General features: G+C 37.9%; 3 protein-coding genes and 1 long non-coding RNA gene across 6 annotated transcripts; 3 read left to right on the forward strand and 1 right to left on the reverse strand.

Annotated features, from left to right (window-relative positions):
• Positions 1–39: 39 nt before the first annotated feature.
• LOC133531377 (zinc finger protein 62-like) lies at positions 40–6,126 on the forward strand. 2 transcript variants are annotated; one of them, XM_061869574.1, is made up of 7 exons: positions 40–99; positions 831–1,014; positions 1,179–1,283; positions 1,924–2,921; positions 3,076–3,274; positions 4,179–4,337; positions 4,548–6,126. In XM_061869574.1, exons 4-7 carry the CDS (start codon positions 2,796–2,798, stop codon positions 5,537–5,539), a joined length of 1,476 nt encoding a protein of 491 aa, XP_061725558.1. In that variant the 5' UTR covers positions 40–99; positions 831–1,014; positions 1,179–1,283; positions 1,924–2,795; the 3' UTR covers positions 5,540–6,126. The 2 variants fall into 2 exon arrangements, with proteins under 2 accessions (XP_061725558.1, XP_061725557.1); XM_061869573.1 differs by lacking the exon at positions 40–99 and having other exon boundaries at positions 528–1,014.
• A 725-nt stretch (positions 6,127–6,851) lies between these two features.
• On the forward strand, positions 6,852–20,927 carry LOC133531375 (zinc finger protein 320-like). The gene is made up of 5 exons (XM_061869571.1): positions 6,852–7,487; positions 9,237–9,390; positions 17,309–17,413; positions 18,362–18,514; positions 19,491–20,927. Exons 1-5 carry the CDS (start codon positions 7,359–7,361, stop codon positions 20,522–20,524), a joined length of 1,575 nt encoding a protein of 524 aa, XP_061725555.1. The 5' UTR covers positions 6,852–7,358; the 3' UTR covers positions 20,525–20,927.
• LOC133531378 (uncharacterized) lies at positions 10,620–16,288 on the reverse strand. The gene is made up of 2 exons (XM_061869575.1): positions 15,696–16,288; positions 10,620–10,763 (listed from the first exon to the last, which is right to left on the reverse strand). Exons 1-2 carry the CDS (start codon positions 16,152–16,154, stop codon positions 10,650–10,652), a joined length of 573 nt encoding a protein of 190 aa, XP_061725559.1. The 5' UTR covers positions 16,155–16,288; the 3' UTR covers positions 10,620–10,649.
• Positions 10,921–16,223, forward strand: LOC133531379 (uncharacterized). Of its 2 annotated transcripts, XR_009801521.1 has the most exons (4): positions 10,921–11,398; positions 11,683–11,826; positions 12,061–13,007; positions 13,165–16,223. It is a non-coding gene; the product is annotated as an uncharacterized LOC133531379 (long non-coding RNA). The 2 variants fall into 2 exon arrangements; XR_009801520.1 differs by having other exon boundaries at positions 10,921–11,826.
• Positions 20,928–21,680: the final 753 nt, after the last annotated feature.

Here is a 21,680-nt window from a genome sequence, read left to right on the forward strand (position 1 = left end):
TTACTTATATAATTATATTGATTTTAAATATGTCTAATCAAGACACCGATCAACTACATCTTCAATGTAGTAACCAGCAACAAACAGAAAACGATGAAGGTATGCATTATTTCAATTTATTTCCCCGGGGCCTAACGCCTAACCAAGCAAAAGTTGTGAGGAAAGTAGACACTACAGTGAGCTGATTTTTATTCTCAAATCGGTTTAAACCACTTACTACTACTTATTTACTAGTTTGCTGCAATTACCCAAAATGAGTCTTGACCTCCATCCAACACAAGAGCACGCCATTTTACCCGGTCCTGCGCGGATTCACGCCAGTGTTCACTGACGCCTAGCTCACTAAGATCTACCTCCACTCTATCCGCCCACCGATACTTAGGATGACCTACAGGACGGCATCCAGTCGCCGACCCAAATATGCCTTCTTTACAGCACGATCTTCACCCATTCTTTCGAGGTGGCTCAGCCAACGGAGACGTTGTGCTTTGTTGTCACCTATCATATTCGGTTCGACTATGAGTTCGGTTTCCACCAGTGTTGTGTATTTATGATTGTTTTCTTGTCTTGACAAGCTTACTTTACAAGTTTATAATTACATTACGTACAAGAATTCCGTGACTTATAGTTCGTTCGCGTTAATAATGCAGTAACCAATCAAATCGTTTCTAATTGGAAAGTCAAGTTCACAGAGACCAGCTGAAGGTATACTTTCTAATTAGGAACGATTTGATTGGTTACGAGCGTCGCTAGGCCGGCGGATACTGATGATTTTATTGCCTTCTTAACGCCGAACGCGAACGAACTATAGTTAATATTCTTCAAATCAGATGCAGCATTCAATGAGAACCTATCGAAGAACTTCGATGTGCTACCGCTATTTGAACGGCAGTACAGCACCTTCCTAGGCATAAAGAAATACTCACTCAAGAACAACGAAAAGCTGAGGAATCACTGGCATGAACGCGTGATGACCGGAATTTCAGCTGGCATTAAGGCGATGCCTAATATCAAGTACTTAATTCAGTTTTTTTCTAAATCGTTTTTAGGAGTTTTTACAGGAAGAACTGTAGGCCAATAATTTTTCAGTACATGGTATCGAAATAATTATATGTTTTTTATTAAATAGAAAAGGCTGCAGGCTTATTCTGTATTTAACTTTTACATACCGTTTCCAGTGACTACCATTTCCACAACTGTCGCACAAAGTTTCTGCCGTCTGAGTCGCAGGCCAACTACAAATCAGCACATTTTCATCTCACACCAGGACCTGGCGTTGACTAGTAACACATTTTGTAATCGTTATAAATGTTATACCAATTGGGACATGTTACTCAAGTTAGAGACTCAAATAGGGTGTAAATCGGGAGTTCTCAATAATTTATTTACAGTGCAACTACCTACAGATTTTTGTAAATGAAAGGACATTAGATACTAAAGTTAAGAATATCCTCATCAGGGGCGTACCACCGTATCTGCCGTATCAATTATACGGGGCCACCGGGCCACGGGGGCCCCCAACGTGCGTTTTTGTGAGAAATCTTTACCCTTCCTAAGGGCTTCCTAAGGGCCCCCAAACAATTTTTTATACGGGGCCCCGCCAAGGCACGCTACGCCACTGATCCTCATACAGTTTTCGACCCTGCTGAGACAAATCTTGTGGTATCTAACTTATGTAACTTATGTCCCTCTCGTTGTTTTTTTTTTTCATAGTAAGGGAATAATTATGCCTCGCAAACTCTGGACGTATAAAATAAAACAAAATATTAAAAAATAATAAAATAAAATAGCCTTTATTTACATAACAAAGAACAGTTTGCACATTATCTCTCTATTATCTCCCCTTTTGTATTTTTTGTCTGCTTACCCTTCGGCAAAGGCCTCTGGACGTGTATATTTGCATAATTAATTTTATTATTCCAGTTATGGACAAAGACCTATACCAGATGACATGATATCGAAGAGAATCAAGCCCGAAGCTCAACCGACAGCCAGTAAAAATAAAACAAAATAAAAGGCACAAGAAAAGGGACAGGATTGAGTCTAGTAAAACAATGTTTAGACAGTCTGTAATTTATATCATAATACAGGCAACTTAATGTTTACTTCAAATATGTCCAAATTAACCATTTTATTCTTTGTTACTTCTCCAGCCAAGGCTCGGCTCGTTATACCTACTGTTAAACTTAGAGGTTCTAGCACGAACACCGAATTTAGAGTGACAGAAAAAGATGTCTGTAATCTTCGGTGTTCGCGATAGGTGCTGTTTTCGTAATCACATTCATACATATTTTTTAATGTTATGTCTTAATTGTAGCCTAACGTTTATTTAAAGTTTTTATTTTATTTTATAGTCTTATAATTTGTGTCATGTTTTATTTTATATTCAATCATTTATTTTTAATACTTTTATGTTTTCATAAAGAAAATACTGCTGTGAACTGTCTGTGACATATTTATGCGTGCGGTCAAAAATTATAATATTTCGGATACGTGTAGGAAAAGTTTATTAAAATGTATTGACTTTATTAGGTTAATTACAACATTGATCAGGCGAAAATGTTGTTTGTATTTTTTTCTGGCTTTACTTAATATTAATAAGCGGTAGTGTAATAAATTTTCAATTAAAATAGTTGAACATATTCATACTGCCGTTTTTGAACGCACTTTTTTGACTTTTCTGTCAAATGTCTCGGTCTCGGAAATTGTTTCGTATTTCGTATCCAACCCAAAACATGAAAAGATTTAAATGAAACATTGGAATATCAACATAACTTGACGAAAATCATATCATTATGTCTTCGAATACGTGCCTGTTCTGCCTGGGGCCAGAGGGCACGAAAGACATTTTCCATGAACATTATCATGAAGGAGAGAATGAAGTGTATTCTGAGATATTATTAAAAACTTATAATGTGACCGTAAGTACTTTCATGTTTACCCTTTTACCGGAAACCCTAGATATTTTTTTGCGTTTATGTCCTTTACGCTGTTGTATGGAGTGAGCACTCCATGCTTTCTTATTTCTCTTATTTCCCTTAATTATTGTTTGTTGGTTTGTTTTTATGATTTTAGGTACCACAAGACATCCGAAACAGCAAAATTTGTGAACAATGTGTAACTGAATTACGGGGAGCCGCGGAATTCAAAATTAAAGTTATAAAATCAATCAACTACTTGGCGGTAGATATGAAAGTGAAAAATGACTGTGATGATTTTGATGACAAAATTAGTGTAGAATTTGATGAAGGACTACAACCCGTTGAAAATACAGGTTAGGTGAAGTTCTTATTAAGTGAAATACTGAAATAGATGTTATAAAGAAAGAAAAAGAAAAGAAAATACATTTATTAACATCATACTTTGTACAAACATTTGCCAAAACTGTAAACTAACACACACAACACAAATTACTAGATAGTAAACAGGATCCCTATTCAGCATATTGCCACGGCAAGCCATGGCGCTGATTTCCAGAGTACCTGAGTTAAAACTATACTACAACTAAACTAAAACTAAGCAAGTGACAACATAACCGTCAAAATACTGATTATAAATGTCACAAAAATAAGCTTAGCTTGGCGGTAGAAAGAATTTTGAGATACCTACTGATACTTTGAGAACTTTTTTGTTTATTATACATATTGGCTCTTGGAAACAGAGAAACCTACTTTGAGAGCGAGGTACCAATGTCTTTTAATAAGTTGCAATAAAAATTATTTTATTTATCATATACTAAAGAAAAAGTGACCAAACCCTCCAATGGAGGAAGCCGGATACGAAACGGTGTCTTGGGCTAACACCCTGGACCTCTAGGCTACTCATGCATACTTTTTCTTGCATGTAACAATGATGTTAGCGTGTGCATGACATTTTTGTTAATGACATGGTGGCCATATAATTTAAAAAATTATAACATGTGCCATATTTTGAAGTGAAACTTCTTATGCGACTTGCAACAAGGTTGCGTTAAATGTTTAACGCTATAATCTGTAACATAAAGTACGAAATAAAAACAGTCTTTATTTATTCATAAAGTAAAATTTGGCAGATGTTAATGTTAACGTTAATGTTATGTTAATTTTAATGTTATTTGAAGTGAAGTTTCACTTCTTCCGTGCAGAGGGACTCCACTCACAATTTTTTTACCTAAGTTTCGTTCATTGTCCATTTTTCAGGTCAAATTTATGTCATAAAACTGAATTCCAAGAATAGCTTTTATGATGATAACGAGAAGGCTTCTGTAGCAGATGAGACTGAGGTTTTGGGTTTCAATGAAGATGGTCAAATGACAAGTTTAACGCAAGAACCGAGCTTATTGAAAGAAGGAGATAAAGGTGAAATTTCTTTTATTACAAGCTTTTATTTAACTTGACATGTTCGTATGTAACCATAGAGAAGATATAAGTAAAGAAAGAGTGGTAACTCCATGCATCAGTTTTCTTACCAAAACGCGAGTTATTTCGTATTCGACAACTACTACAGGGTCACTCACTACCAACTAGGCCAGACCGGTTAATTTATTATTCTTTTATTTAATTTTTCAGGTCATGAAAGGAGTGTGCAGCAAAATTTAAAACTACCAGAATCACAAAACCACAAGGACTTAAAGGAGAACTCTTTGAATCTTATATTTAACTCTAATCTATGTCTATTCAAATCTTTGAAGACCAAATTTGGCTGTTTCGTCTGCAAAGAGGCATTTCTAAATATAATTGATTTAAGACAACATTCGAAAATACACTCTAATGCAGAGCTGATAAAAGCTAAATTTAATCGCTTGAGAGGCTTGTCATACCAAAATGCAGATATTTCAAATTTAGAATGCATGAAATGTGGAGAGGCTTGCTTGGACTTGACTGTTTTGAGAAAACACCTCATAGTAAACCATGAGATCAAATTTGGTGATACTGAACATTTTTTAATACCATATAAATTACAGGATTCCTTTGAATGTGTTTTATGTAGTGAAAAATTCAACACATACATGAGATTATCCATACATATGAATAACCACTATTCAAACAATGTATGCGAAATTTGTGGGAATTCGTATATAAATAGAATTAGTCTAAGAATCCATTTGCAAACGCGGCATAAAGAAAAAAAATGTAGTCTATGCTCTGATACTTTTTTAACGAGTTACGCGCGGGTTAGACACATGAGGACACACCATAACAGTTCCATGTCAAAGAGGTATTGTCTTATCTGTGGCAAAACGTTTCTTTACACGTATCAGCTGATCGAGCATAAAATTTTGGAACACGGCGCGAAACGACAGTTGAGTAAATGTTCTTTATGTCCAAAAACGTTCACGAATATGCAGAATTTAAAGATTCACATACGTTCCGTGCATGTTAGAGAGAGGAATTTTCCGTGTCACGCTTGTGAGATGAGGTTTTTTACCAAGTTTGATCAAAAAAGGCATGAGAAAACACATTTGGATGAAAAATCGTATGTTTGTGGGATTTGCGAGAGCAAATTTAAGGGGAAGGACTCTTTGAGAAGGCATTTTAAGCGCCAACATGGACAGGCATAGTATTGTATGAGCAGAGTACATAATAATAAATATAATCTGTCAAACCATTTCCGTTAGCAGAGAAAAGCGGCAAATTTAAAAAATGTAGGTGTGAAGCGGTAGCGCCTCATAGAAAATATCAGTGAAAGAACATGGGTCAATTCCATATGTCAAAGATTTTTAGTCCTGTGTCGAAAGATGGCAGGAAATTTGGTAGACTACAAAATGTACTTTGACAATATGCCTCTACATTCCATTCTTTTTGGCTATAGAAACATAATAAAAGGTTTACTCAACATGGAGAAACACGTACAAAGTTTGGTTTCTGAAGCTAGAGCAATGATTTTTTTCAACTCGGAATATTATTATTAATATCTGTGTCGTTCTGTTTTTTTTTTTGTTTCTTTAGGCGCTTCAAATATTCTATACTCCGTTATATCTGATAGTAATAAATGTACTGTAAACTGCAGAGATAACTGACCCCACCTGCATGGAAACTTGTTTGCAGGGGGGTCAATTATCCCTGTAGCTTACCGTAGCTACCACTAGGTAGATTATGAGTTGTGAATTATTCTGTAATCGACTGAAATAAATCACTAGAAGAATTATCATTGTACATTTTATTTTAATCTTAGATGGGCAAGGCAACAGTGGCTTTATGAGCTCATAATATACCTTAACATAGAGAAATATAAGCAAAGAAAAAGTGGTAACACCATACATCAGTTTTCTTACCAAAACGCGAGTTATTTCGTAGTCGACATCTAGCGTCAAGTAGTTGGTGGACGAAAAATGTGTTGTCAAAACAATTTACAACTAATATTACAAGCAGGAGTTCAAAATAGAGATCCGGTTATAATATTAGCTGAAAATTGTTGAGCATTAGTTTTCGTTCGTCGCGACATCTATTGTCAACTAGCAGTACTGATAAATTCCGCTACTTGACGCTAGATGTCTAATATGAAATAACTCTCATCGTGGTAAGAAAACTGATGTATGGAAATGGAGTTACCACTATTTCTTTACTTCTATTTCTCTGTGTTAATAAGGTCAAACAAACGTACCAATGTAAATTATAGTTTATTGTTTAGGGCTAAGATGGTCGGCTCTTTATCATTTGTCATCATGCCTGTCACGTTCTAACATGTATGTGCGAAAGTGACGCATGACATGACAAGTGATAAAAATGCGACCATGATACCGCCGCAGGATTAGACATAGGTAAAGTGATTAAACATTAAAGTGATACAACCAAACATAATAATTATATATAGAAAACAAAATTAAGAATCTAGAAGTATAGCTAATAAATTTAGTTTTTTACCGCCATCTAGTGAACAGTTAGCCTAATATTTAATAATACCTTTGATAACACCCATGTTGTAGTACTGCCATCTGCCATAATTATGTATAACTACTGCGACTCGATTTGGCTGGCTAAGTTTGTCTATCTTCAGGGAAAGTAACTAGATGTCACTGAACAAAACGCGTGCTGATTGGTCACTAAATTGTAGCTTACTTTTGATTGGAGAAGATTATACTAGCTTGATTTTTACTGGTTAATATTCTACAGTCGTATTTATAAATACTAAAAATCGTAAAAAATACGTAAAATTTCTTTAATTATAGCACCATAGAATAACACAATGTTAAATTTGATATAAATCTAGTATCTCTACAAGTTTGATGTCATTACTCAACATATTAAACATTATCTGTCAGAAAACGCGTTTGTTGTTTGTTAACCACGGAAATACAACTCTGTAATGGCGGGCGCTCGCGACGAAGTGATTTCAATTGATTTTAATTTTTGAATAATGTTTCTTTGATATTAACAATCATGAGGCAATTAGATTTGTGCCGGTGTTGTCTCGCAGTGGGTTGTGACAAAGATATTTCAGAGGAATACGAGGAGGATGGACGCAAGGAAGTGTATTCCGATATGTTGCTTGATACATTCAATATTTTTGTAAGTAATCTACTCATAATAGTTTGAATGTCATGTTGCCGAGGTCAGCAAAAAACTTTTCGCTTCACTTCACTCTGCGGCGCCTACAAAATTTCCTCCCACTTCGTACGAAGGTCATTCTTGCCCGCTGTCTCTTGCTCCCTCTTTTAGACTATGGGGACATCGTAACTGTACACCTTAATGAGGATCTTCTCAATAAGATGGAGCGACTGCAGAACGTCTGCATAAGATTCATATTTGGGCTGCGAAAATTTGACCATGTTACATCGTTCCGTTCTCAGCTTGAGTGGTTACCTATCCGCCGCCGTAGAGACTTGCACACCTTATCTCTCCTACATAAGGTGCTGTTTTGCACCTCTTCCCCACTTTACCTTGCAGAACGGTTCAGATTTCTGGCGGAGGGAAGTGACCACTGCGATCTAGTGTAGAGTTTTCGCTCGCTATTCCTCCCCACAAACACCGGTCTTACAATAAATCATTCACGGTACACTCTGTGAAGCTATGGAATGCGTTGCCATCTCCACTGTGGCAGTGTCAGTCTGTAGCGTCACTGAAGGTAAAATTAAAGAGATAATGGTTATCAAATTCATTTCAATTGGAAGAAACATGGCAGGATTGTGTGGTTATATATTTGTATGTATTTATTTATATATGTATACTCTGTATCTTTAGGTATTTAAATAAAAGTAAACAAATAATTTGTACATTTTCGGGTAGTTATAACATTTATTGGTTAACCAACTGTTTGTTAACACCAATCAAATACAAAACCACCTGGATCTGTCACTGATTGACCTGACTTTAACCTACATTATTTGACTATATAATGTGTTCATCTACCCTCAACAGGCTTTAGGAGCCAATTGAGGGTAGATTTTGTTTACTTTTATTTAAATACTTAAAGATACAGAGTATAGTGTAGCACCCAGAGTTTCCAAAACAATTGGTTTTTCCAGGTTGTAAGTTCTTATAAGCTTAGGGTTGCTTGCGAAGTATTGTTTGCAGAAATACAATACAATACGGTACTTAATGAGCAGGATGGATATTATTAAAAATTTGTGCTGAATTTGCTATTGTGTTAACAGGTAGTTTCAATTTCAATTTCAAAGCCTTGAACATACAGTTAATAATATTTAATACAATATTTATTTATTTATGTGTTTGCAACAACAGTCCTGTCCTTTTGACACAAAGGCCTCCTCCAATGCCTTCCATGCCTCTCTGTCTCTGGCTAGTCGTATAGATTTGATATAGGTACTTAACCTATATCAAATCTAAGAAAATACCTAAATACTGAGTTAGGTATTATTATGATATGTTATGATCTTGCAATTGAACTTTACGCTCATGATCTTTAGACTAGGTATTGTAGCACTTTACACAGTACGACATCTACTTCAGTTAGAGCTCTTTCTTTGGTTCCGAGCAAACACATTATGCAAAATAAATTACCTACTTGTTGATTTTTTTTTCTGGTTTTAACACATTCACTGCTGGGAACCCACCTGGTGGACGCTCGTGAACTTTGTTCAGTTGCCAGACAACCCGCTGGACGGGTTGTTTTGTACGCAGCTATAGACCACCTGTTTCTGGGGTAGTGCGCCGCCTTCTGATTCATTCTCATTATGGATTCTTTCCATTGGGGGACATTGGAATGAAGCATTAAATCTTGCCCTTCCTATAAATCTTTTGTTTATCAAAAACATTTCACATGTTTTAACTTTTCTCTTTAATACATATTTCCAACAGATATCCTATGAAGATGTGGGTGGCAAGTGCCAAATCTGCGAGGACTGCATATCTCGGCTCCGAGAGGCTGCCTCCTTCAAGGCTCAAGTCATAGAAGCGGGGAAGGCTATCACGCAGAAACTGAAGAATTCAAGGGTAGAGTCAGAGGATGATGGTATGATTTGTTTTAATTTTTTAAGAGAATAGGCCGCTTTCATACAAACTTTGGTTTTCATACAAACATAGTCCTCATTACAAGCTTTTATTTAGTTTCACCTGTCCTATTGTCTGTCGGTCTCTAATGAAACGTAAAATTTTATCCACTTCCCGGTTTCTGATAGAGCTGTAATTTTGCATGCATGTATAAATCGGATGACAGTGCAATATTATTACGATATAGAGCAGATCTGATGATGGAGACAGGAGGTAGCCATAGGAACTCTGTGATAAAACAACGCAACCTAATTGTGTTTGGGGTTTTTAGAATTGGCTCGATGAGTATTAGTTGCCTGTGGAAAATGAAATACAGCCAGCGATAAAAGCTTGTACCAAAAATGATTTTTTTGCGTAAAACATCATTAAGTATTAAAAATATTTTGACATAGTTTGTTGTACATATCAACCACAGCTATGCTGCTATGTTTGATTCTTTTTCAAATCTTTAATTATTATAAAACTTAGGAGCATTTAAAAATATACCTATATGAAATCTGCTTTTCGCTCCTAATTTTTACACAAATAAAATATCTAAAAAAGTCAATTGCAGGGGCATAGCTATGGTTATTTTAATAATAATCATATTTCAGATTTTTATTGGTATAAAAATACAGATTTTTACACATCAATTAAAATACAGATTTTTACACATCAATTAAAATACAATCTGCATATTTTAAGATTAACTTAAGATAAGATAAGAGAGCTGGCAGCTTCCTCGCCCAATGCTTGAGCATAGCAATCCAGTGAGAAAATGCTGCAAGCATCCTCGGTACCATGCCATTGGAGCCCATTTTAAATTTAGATTTTTAGAGTCATGGTTGTTTTAGTTTAGTTAATTGTAATTTATTTGTATAATTTGAATTATTGTAATTGTATGTCTTAAATCTTAAAAATTAGATTAACTTAAATTTGCGGTAGATATAATAAATACAATAGGGTTGTTTCCAATTTTTTGAAACGCTTGTATTACGTTCTATATCAACTAAAAGTTGCCCTAAAATTCAACTTTTATACTGAAAACGGCTTTAAATATGTTAAATTAACAAAAAATATTTTTTACAGATGCTTTCGCGCCCAAAACGCTCTTTGAAAATTGTGTGACGTCACAGTTTACGGTTTGACACTTAACTACATACACACGTAGAAGATACGAACTGTCAACTGACATTTGTCATTTTTTTTTTTTTTTTTTTTTTTTTTTTCTTCTTCTGGCTTTTACTCCCTGCCAATTTGCACAGGGTGAATTCGCCAATGTCGGTGTTGACTTTCACACGAGAGGAGAATGTTCGGTAATATTTTGAGCTTGTGGAAGGATGTGGTAGGGAGAACCTAAAAAACAAATAATTGTTATGGACATCACAAACGGACACATGACGTATACAATTGTTAGCAAATAAGCGGGAAGCGGATGACAGAACGTTAATAGTGCCAACATGAAGGAAGTGGGAGAGAAGAAAACCATATAAATGTATAATGTAGAGTATGTATAAAATTAAAGATATATAATTAGGTCTGAAAAGATAATACTTTATTTATAGTTTAATGTTATTTGCTTGTAAATATTTAATTAGGATAGAAGTTAGAATAGGATTCATGTAACAAAGTAGCGAGCTGAAGCATATAGGTCGTGGAACATTATCGGGCAATACATCGTACAGTGAGTAGCTACACTTTGAGCATGCAAAGAAAATGTGGTCCAAGTTGCCCTCATCAAGCCCACAATCACACAATGAGTTCGCACGAACACCTATCATAGCCAGAAATAACGGAGTACATACTTTGCCCAAACGTAAACGACAGATGGTGGATATTACCCATTTCGGAGACGTACGGAATCGATAAAACCACGGTTTTCGAGATATACGAGGTTGTATACAGCCATAATGTCTACCTGTCACTAATCTCGAGGTATCCCATTGCTCCTGCCATGTATTAAATAGATCCGACAGTGAACCACTCAGAAGGTCTGTACTGTAAATATCCTCTTTTATTAATCCAATGTCAATAGCTCGTTTTGCCCATGTATCAGCCATCTCATTGCCGCTAATACCACAGTGGCTTGGAACCCATCCGAGAACAATATTTAGGCCCCTTAATTCACACCTACGCAGTACAGCTTTGATTTCTAAAATCAAAGGAAATTTGGCTTTGAGTTTGAATTGGTTGCCTACAATAGCCTGTAGGCAGCTTCTACTATCAGAGAAGATAATAGTTTTTTTAATACTATGGGTCTCTGCATATTTGGCAGCTTCAAGAATAGCAACTGCTTCACCTGTGAAAATCGACGCTTGAGGAGGACACCTAAATGAGAGGACAATATTGTACCGAGGAATCCACACTGCTGCTCCCACACATCTTGCAGGATCTACCTTTGAAGCGTCAGTATAAACCGGTAAATAATCTTGCCATTTATATAAAAATTTATTAAATTTGTTGTTTGCTGCAGGATCATTTTTGAAAATTCCTATGTCTAATATAACTTTAGGGGTATATATTAGGGTTTCAAATGCCGCTTCAAATAAAGGATTAGTGCCGGATGTATATAAACTTGGGTAAATATTAATTAATTTTGAAAAAGATATCATTATTTTAGGAGAAGTTTTATGTGTCCAATATTGGTTTTCAGTGAGTTCCAGTGCAAGTGACCGCAAACGTGGAAGCAGCAAATGGTTGTAGTAAGAACTGGCTTTGATTAAAAATCTATCGGCAAGATATTGTCTGCGGAGAGACAAAGGAGGCTCAACACCTTCCACCTGCATGGCGTTCTTGGGAGAAGAACGCATAGCTCCGAGTATGATCCTCAAACATTTAGCTTGTATGAGATCTAATTTACCAAGTCCATCCTTATTGCAAGGTTCCATTAAAAATGACCCATAGTCTATATGACTGCGTATGATGGCATTGTAGAGTAGCTTCTGACAATATGGATGTGAGCCCCACCAAACACCTGACAATGCTCGCAGAATATTGATATTTTTTTCACACTTACCTATTATATACTTGTGATGTGAAATGCCAGACATTTTGTGATCTAAAATGACACCTAGGAATTTTACTGACTCCTTACTTGGAATCATAACACCGCCATAACGGACATCTGCAGCAGGCATGATTCTTCTGCGACTGAACGTGACTACACAACTCTTTGTTGGCGATAGAGTAAGACCATGTTCATCAAGCCAATCTTTGAGGTAACCCAGAGCTGTGTTCAAACTAGCAGCGGCTTTATCTATTGACTTTGCTGAGGTGTATAAGACCAGATCATCAGCATACTGCAAGATATTACAGAAGGATAAGACAGATTGCTCCAAGTCGTAGGTGTAGATACTGTAAAGCAGAGGGCTGAGTACAGATCCTTGCGGGAGACCCCGCCACAAAGTCCGAGGTGGATGATAAGAATTACCATTCCTAATTTTAATTGACCTACCCATAAACAACTTGGTGACAATATGTACAATCTTCGCGGGAATGCTCAGATGTAGCATTTTTGCCCTGAGCACCGGAAGAAGGACATTGTCGTAAGCCGCAGAGATATCTAGAAAACATCCTAGCAGATATTCGTTTTTTGAAAAGGTAAGTCGGATATCAGTTGCTAAAATGTTTAAACTGTCCATTGTACTACGGCCCTTTCGGAAGCCAAATTGAGTGTCAGCTAAAATGCCCTTATTTTCTGCAAACCATTCCAGTCTATTTTTAACCAGGTGCTCCAGTATCTTTCCCATTGTTGCAGAAAGAGCAATCGGCCGATATGAGCTAGCCTCGTCTGGGTTTTTAGACGGTTTTAGGATTGGAATAATTACTTGGGTCTTCCAGTCTCCTGGGATCTCCCCCGTGTCAAAGGCATGGTTTAGGATACCAAGTAGATATTCCTGTGGTGATGTATTTAACTTGGACAAGAAACAATATGGTATGCCATCCTCTCCAGGTGTAGTATTCCTTAGTCCATTAAGCACTACACTAAGCTCTGAGAATGAGAAAGGCTTATCCAAGTCGCTGGAGGTGCATAGCAACGGGGGAAGTAACAAGCAGGATGCTTCGGGGACAGTTGGAGGGGCAAGTCTATCTGCGAACTCTGATAGCCAGGGGGAATCCGTGGTAGTCTTAGACTCTGGATTAAATGAACCCCTGAACCTCTTTACGTTTCGCCATATAAGTGTTGAGGGGGTTCTAGGAGATAAGCTCTCGCAAAACCCCCTCCATCCCTTCTTCTTAGCCTTTGCTAGGAAACGCTTTGTACGGGCCGAGATTTTTTTTAATGAAATAAAGTCATCCAAATTTCCTGACTCATTAAAAGCTTGCTCCGCAGCATTTCTTTTTTTTACGGCTGCTGTGCAGTCAGCGTTCCACCACGGGGGTGATGGAATTTTATGTTTAACAGCTCTCTTTTTTGGGATAAACTTATCGGCAGCTTCTAATAAAACATTTTTAAATTTTAAATATTTTTCGTCTTGACTAATTTCGCTCGTGTCCCACTCTTTTATATTTTCCTCTACATAAAAAGCATAATTGGGCCAGTCTGCTGATTGTATTTTGTGTTTCAGCAGCGGTTCAGGGGAAGGAGATGGAAGAATAGATGAAGGCTTAGTGATAATAATAGGGAAATGGTCACTGCCAAATGACTGACGTAATACCCTCCAGGATAATAAAGAAGATAAACTAGGAGAACAAACAGATAAATCGAGAACTGATTGGGGATTCTGGCCTGGGTATACTCGATGCGTGGGAGTTCCATCATTAATAACTCCCACATTGATGTCATCGAACAGATCCAGCAGGGCTGACGAAAACGAATCTGAATGGTATGATCCCCAGGAGATATTGTGACAGTTAAAGTCTCCTAAAATTATAAGAGGAGGTGGGACAGATGTGAGAATAGATTGTAATTCATCTATATCAACTTCTTCAGGATGGGGGATATATATAGAGATGAAATTAATGCCCATAACCTTGGCAGCTACGGCATTAATCCCATCCGAGTGAGGGGGGATAGGAATTTGGAAGAAAGGGTAACAGCGCTTGATCAATAACGCGCATCCGGCGCGTCCGTCACTACGGTCTTCCCGGAGACATGAGAAGCCCGGGACTCTAAAAAGAGCGCCGGGACGCAACCATGTCTCCGAAATAGCCGCAACAGACACGGCGTGGTCGTTGATGAGCTGAATAAGGTCAGGTTTTTTTGGTATGATACTTCGACTATTCCATTGTAGAAATGTGACCGGGGGGGCCATTGTGGAATGTAAGTCTCTCCGCGAGTGTAACCATTAAGGGTGCAACGTCGTTCGGTAGGAAATCGCTCCATTTAGCGATGATGTTTGTTAAAAATTTCAAACAGAGTTCCATTAGGTCTTCATTGGGAGTGATTCTATTGTAAGAAGAAGAGCCATTCAGAGCTTGACCATTGGGGAGTTGAGGTGGGGGGGTTCGGACGATATTGTTGTGAGCTTCTCTATCATAACCCGGGGACAGAGGGACCCTCGTCCGGGGTGCTCGGTATACGGTCTTACGATACGAAGTGGTGGGCGGAGGAGTGGGCATGGAAGTATTAGGGTGGCATGGGGACTGGGAAGATCGGGAAGAGTCTGTAACCTGCTCAAACATGGGTCTTGCTATATCTGAATATGGTCTGCGTACTGCTGAAAACTGTGCTGCTGCTTCTGCGTATGAGATGTTCTGCTCAGACATGGCAAGTTTAATGGCTTTTTGTCTACCATATTCATTGCATACTTTATCTGTAGCAAAATGCCTACCTGTACAAAAGATACATGTCACATGTTCTGGGGCTACATTGCATCCATCACCGGGGTGTTTCTGTGCACACTTATAACATCTAGCATCAGACCGGCACTGTGTTTGAATATGACCAAACCTAAGGCACTTCCTGCATTGAATTACTGGCAGTTGATATACTTCTACCACTAGAGAGGTGTAATAGGCGAAGATTTTCGACGGTAAGGATTGCCCTTCGAAAGTAACTACAACTGATTGGGTTGGCACCCAGGATGAGGAGCCATCATTGTTTGCCACCTTCCGTTGCAGACGGCGAGCCTTAAGAATCTTCCCTTTGCCTTCTTTGAGATTCGTACCATTGACCAATTCCTCCATAGTCCAATCCGAAGGAACTCCACGAACAACTCCCATACGCGATACATGGTATGAGGGGATATCAGCTGTAAACTTATTTTTGTCAAGTAGTGGGTGCTTTAAGAAGCTATTTGCATCAGCTGCTGTGGAGAAAGTAACTGCTACTCTGTTGCGACCTACCGACTTAATACCACCTTCCTTCTGGATGTTGTTTACATTTCCTTGAGTAAGCAAAAGGCCTACATTGATGGGTTTCAGAGAGGCATTGGACGATGGAGCGGACTCTCTAGAGACATGAACTATAAATGGTCCATCATCTTCGGCATTGTACTCTCGGTATTTGCTGTCTAGACTGGGGTGTTTGTATAAATGTGGGTTGAACTCGACTGTATTATTTTCATTTACCTCAACTGGATTATTTTTATTAAACTCTGCCACATTACTATTATTAGGTTCGACTGTATTATTTGTATTGCTCAACTGCTTGCTAGTCTCTATCGGGTCGATTACAATTTTTTTTGGGGAAGGCTCCAGCTGGGTCGGTGACAAATTCAAGTTGCGTTTACGTGAGGTTGTCTCCCAATTCATGTCATTATCACCGGCCTCATCTGGAGGCTTCTCCTTTTCATTCCCATCCATCCAAACGTCTACAGTATTAACCTACTGTATTGTGTAAATATACCACCACCTGATTAGTAAATAAGGAAAGTTGTTTTATTTATGGGAATAACCTAAAAACGAACCACTCACTCAACGCGCTACTCCTCAAAAAAAACTATTTTACAGTTCCATTTGTCATTTGTTGTTTATCGCCTAACTGTCAACAGTGTCAATCCGAGAGTTGTGACGTCATCAGAATCTTCAAAGACGTTTCGAGTTTGGTCACGTGACGTGTGCCAAAAGATATTTTAAATTCAATATTTACAAAAATATGGTCATTACAGGTCCCCTAAAAGTAGTTTAACATGTTCTTATAATCCAAAAGAATTTATTGGGATACAATTCTGCCCTAAGATTTGTAGATGGAAACAACCCTATTTCAAAATGTCAGTTATTTAACTACATGACAAGTAAATAATCATAGTATAATTTTCTAAATTGATTTAGAATTACATCAAAATATGTAAAAACATTTTCTAAAATGTCAATATCCTGAGCGGAAAACGGGGACTAAGTTTGTATAGAGATGCCACTGGCCATTTAATTTTGAATTAATGGTATTAGAAATTAAAATTGAACCTGTTTTATTTATAAAATCAAATGAAATAAATCGAAACTCTGCTCCATTAATGATCCACATTTCAATAAGCGGGTTCACACAAACCGAGCCACCTCACCAGGAAATTTCGGAGGAGGAAGTAAGAGCGTGAAGCAGCTTAGGCTCTGTAGATGTGCCACGGTCACATTGCTTGGGGCGGAGCACGTCTCCACCAACTAAGCTGCTTCGCGCGGCAATTCCCTCGCGAGGCGGCTCATTCGGTGCCCGTCTAATAAAATTATTATTTTAATATTTTACTTGGTTTTGATTATGCATATTTATTTATTTATTTAATCTTTATTGCACAATGCATGAAGGTACAAATGGCGGACTTAATGCCTTAAGGCATTCTCTACCAGTTAACCAATGGGTTAAACCAGAAAGATTAAGTAGGTGCAGTGTCCTCAAGTAAATTATATATTATATTATATATTGTTTCTGGATATTAGGGTTTCCTATGGTAAATAATTTTGCCGACCCTTTTGATTATAACATTGGAGGCCTTGAACTAAGTTTAAACACATGATCATTACAGAAGAGGTGACAGCAAACGAAAATGTAAAGATGGAGGTGTGCGAGGAGGTAGAGCTCTCCTACGAGGATTTCGACTTCACACAGTTCACTGGAGGCAATGATGATGGTAATTATATATTATTATTAGGCAGGTCCACACATAACGAGCAGCCTCGCGAGGAAATTGCCGCGCGAAGCAGCTCGGTTGGTGAAGACGTGCCTCGCCCGAGGCATTACGGAAGTGAACAGGCGGGTCCACACAGAGCGAGCATCCTCGGCGAGGAAATTTCCTCGCGCGGCAAACTCCTGGTCTCGCGCGGCCTCGTGCTCGTATAACTATTTCCTCAGCACGTTTCCCTCAGCCGAGCCAATTTGCTCGGCAAGATAGCGTCACTCAGTCAGCTGTTCATTTTGCATTTTGCAATTCAAAAGAAAATAAAGAAAGGGCTACGACAATTTGCGACACTCGGTATAATTATTTTTATCCAACGTTGGCATGTTTTGTCAACTTTTAACGTAAGTACAGACAAAATAACCACGCGCACCACAAACAAGGACGTCTACACTGGCGCGCGGCAAACGTCCATGGCGCCTTGGAGCATGCCGACAAACCGACACCGAGCGGCTCGGCTCGAATAAAACTCATATCAGTGAAAGAATAAGGATCAAAGTCAAATGGCGTTCTAAAAGTTTTAATTATATGTATAATTAGTATATTAGTTTTATTATATATATTTATATGTTATACATATATTTGTGCTGTTTTATTTTTTTCCTCTGTTCTGGTTCTCCATTTAAATTTGCTACCCTTATACATATTTTTTCCTTACGGTAATTTCTACTACCTGAAGGTTGTCTGGAAGAGATCGCTTTTTAGCGATAAGACCGCCTGTTGTTGCTTAGTTATTTTATGTTAATTGCTGTATTTAATCATGTTTCCGTTGTGCACAATAAAGAATATTATTATTATTAATTATGTGTCGAAAGATGGCAGTAAATGTACGTGGCTACAAAGCTTTCTTTGACAATACACCTCTTCAAGTTCTCTTTGCTACTATGCATATTTTGATTTCAGACGAGATCTACATCATAAAGCTGGAGGACGGTTCCTGCGTGGCCGGAGCTGGAGATGAGATCAATGCTCTCGCTGACAACCTCCGGCAGAACGAGCTGACCAGGAGCTTGCTGGGCTCCGCGCAGTTGGATAAAAGCCCTAAACGCAAAGTTGGTTAGTATTATAGACATAGACATAGAAATTTTTTATTTAACACCACATTGAAATATGTTTACAGGCAATGCTACAAAACATTACAAGCCTTAAAATGAAACTTAATTAGGCACAAATTTATGTTTACATGTAGATATAAAAAACTTTTAAAATTATGATGCTTAAAAGGAGCGAACCTCAGCATGTGTTGCAGCAGGCTTACCTACTACAACGCTGGTTTTCAGGCCGACCCTTCGTACAATACGAATTTGCTTGCTGCTTGTCGGATCGTTTCTTGCTGCGTGTCGGTTATGTTTAGCAATAGTTGGTAGTATGATTTAGTTTCAAGTATACAGCCATCTTTTTTTTCCACCGAAGTAGGATCAAAAAGTCCTGTTACTGTTGGGCAATGGTCGGAACCGGTTTTCAAAATACCGATTTATTTCGGATTTCCTCTGAACTTTTATAAGAACGCGATCGTTTTTAGAACTTTATTGTAACCTAAAAAAACCGGTTTATTCGAGCGACGCAACTGCCGGTCGGCCTGGTGGTGTGACACGTAAACATAGACACTGACATAGAAAGAAACCGGTTTTTACTGTTTTAAACCGGGTAATTTGACAAGAAAACCTGTTTAAAAATAATGGTTTTTCGAGCAAACCGAAATTAAAAGGTTTTGTGCCAAGTACATAATTAGCACATTACGTAACTATGTCGAACAATAAAAGGGTCATATGTAGTGTAAAACGTACAATATCTGGGAGACCGAGCGAAACATATAAAAACTCAAAAATACGCGTTTTCCCAAAGATAAGACCTGCTAGATCTATTTTTCGCCCCTGAACTCGCTATAAACCTCCATATAGCAAATTTTATCGAAATCGTTAGAGCCGTTTCCGAGATCTCCGGAATATATATATATACAGGAGCTTTATAGTTAAAAATGATAAATATAATAATCAAGTAATCAAACATAACCTAACTCTACCTCTTTCAGTTCCAAAACCAAAGCCAAAGAAAGCCCAAACGGAAGTGACCCAGCGCCACCTCGACATGCGCGCCAACTCGCTCAAGCTGCTGCGCAACTCCAACATGTGCCTCTTCAAGGCCGGCCGGGGCAAGTTCTCCTGCTTCTACTGCTTCCAGGCCTATCCCGACATGGCCCTGCTCCGGGAACACTCCAAAACACACTCTCACACTAAGGAATTGGTGATCAAAATCAACCCGGTGTCTCATCTATGCTACAAAAAGGCTGATATTTCATCGCTGCACTGCGCTAGGTGCCTAGAGCCTTGCGACAGCATCGAAGCGCTTCAAGAGCATTTGACAATCATCCATGATTTCACTTTCACCGATGATGGACATCTGTTGATACCTTTTAAATTAGATAATGGCAATTACTGTGCTATATGTAATTTATTCTGTAATACTTTTGCATTTTTAAGCATGCATATGAACTCTCACTTCCCTAACTACGTCTGTGAGACTTGCGGGGCTGCTTATATAAATTTCAAAAACTTAGATGTACACAGAAGAGTTGTACATTTACGCAAATGCAAAAAATGTTTAGAAGAAAAATGCGCATGTAAAAAAATCAAATTAGGTGGCAGACAGAATTCTCGTATGTGTTTAGAATGTAATATAACATTTAAATATTCATATTTATATAAGGAACATAATTATCAAGTACATGGTGCGAAAAGACCTATAGCAACATGTGACATTTGTGATAAAACGTTTTTAACACCGAATAACCTAAAACTACATATACGTAGAATACATAACGCGGAAAGAAACCACGTATGTAGAATATGCGATATGAGTTTCTTCACTGCTCATGGCATGAGGAAACATATAAGACGAACACATACTGACGTGGAAATAAAACCATACTCGTGCGACTACTGCGCGTGCAAGTTCAAGATGAAGTATTCGCTTAGTAAGCATTTGAAAAATCGTCACGGACGACGAATGGACGGGAAGCTGTTTAATGAAGTTGGGCTGACGTTAGAGGAGATGCAAGGACAATAGTATTAACATAGTAGGGTTCAAACTACAAGTACTATCCTCGTAAGGCCCAAGGTCCTACCTATAGGACTTATTCAGTTCGATGAAATTTAAATCATATTCAATTAGGACAGAGTTGCATTTGTTTTGTTTCGTGCAATTTTCAAACAAAATAAAATCTACTGTATTCCGTGCACTATAGGTTCAAATTCCAGTGGCAAATTTTGGATTTTTCATTTCTATGGCTGGGCCTTAAGAGGATAAATCAATTAATTCGTTTGAAGAGGTGACTTGATAAATATTTATAATTCTATCAAAATAACTATCTATTTCTCAGTCGTCTGTACTTATTATAAGAATGTTTTATATTTTGTACATATGTGTATAAATAGTTTTTGTAAATAAAATCTGTTATTTGTGCATTTCATTGGGTTATTCCCACTGGTTACCACCAAGTTGTTACCAGTGGTAACTACTAGGAATTTTGTTCCCAGTAGTTACCATTGCTAATAGGTGGGATTTTTTTTCCCATTAGTTACCTAATATATTTTTTATCACACAAAGAAAAACGACTATACCTCTAGAACTGTCGGCGAGGCCACCTCAGGCCGCAATACAGTACTAAATAATAGGTAGATTGACAGAGTGCGAAATATACTAGCTTTCAAATGTCTCGGGATGCCCCACCCCTTAGAACTCTTAGAAGCTTCATAACGTAAATAACCTTGCCAGACAGTATTTTAATGTGTTGTCTAAAGGACAGCTTTTGGCCAATCAACACTCCGAGATACTTGACCGTCTCTGCACGCTCAATGGAGTCGCATAAACCGTGACTGGAAGACAATGCCAGTGTTACAAGAGAGGTGCTGATGAAAGCGTTTTATAAAAAGTTAATAATTTAGTTTTTTTGGTATTCAATTCGTTTTTATCCAGCCAGTCCGCTACACATGACATACCAGTTTCTGGAGTTTACATGAACGCCCACTGAAGGTGAAGAAGACCACAGTGTCATCAGCGTAACATATCAACTCTGGTCTGCAGCTGGATTGAGAGAATGTTATTCATATATAAGAAAGAGCGTTGGCCCAAGGATGCTTCCCTGTGGAACACCGAGATTGATGGGCAACTCGCTACTTATTGTATCGCTGACTCTGATGTGCAGCCTGCGATTTATGGTTTT

The sequence above is a fragment of the Cydia pomonella genome, chromosome 25 (genome assembly GCF_033807575.1).
Source record: "Cydia pomonella isolate Wapato2018A chromosome 25, ilCydPomo1, whole genome shotgun sequence".
Taxonomy (NCBI): Eukaryota; Metazoa; Arthropoda; class Insecta; order Lepidoptera; family Tortricidae; genus Cydia; species Cydia pomonella.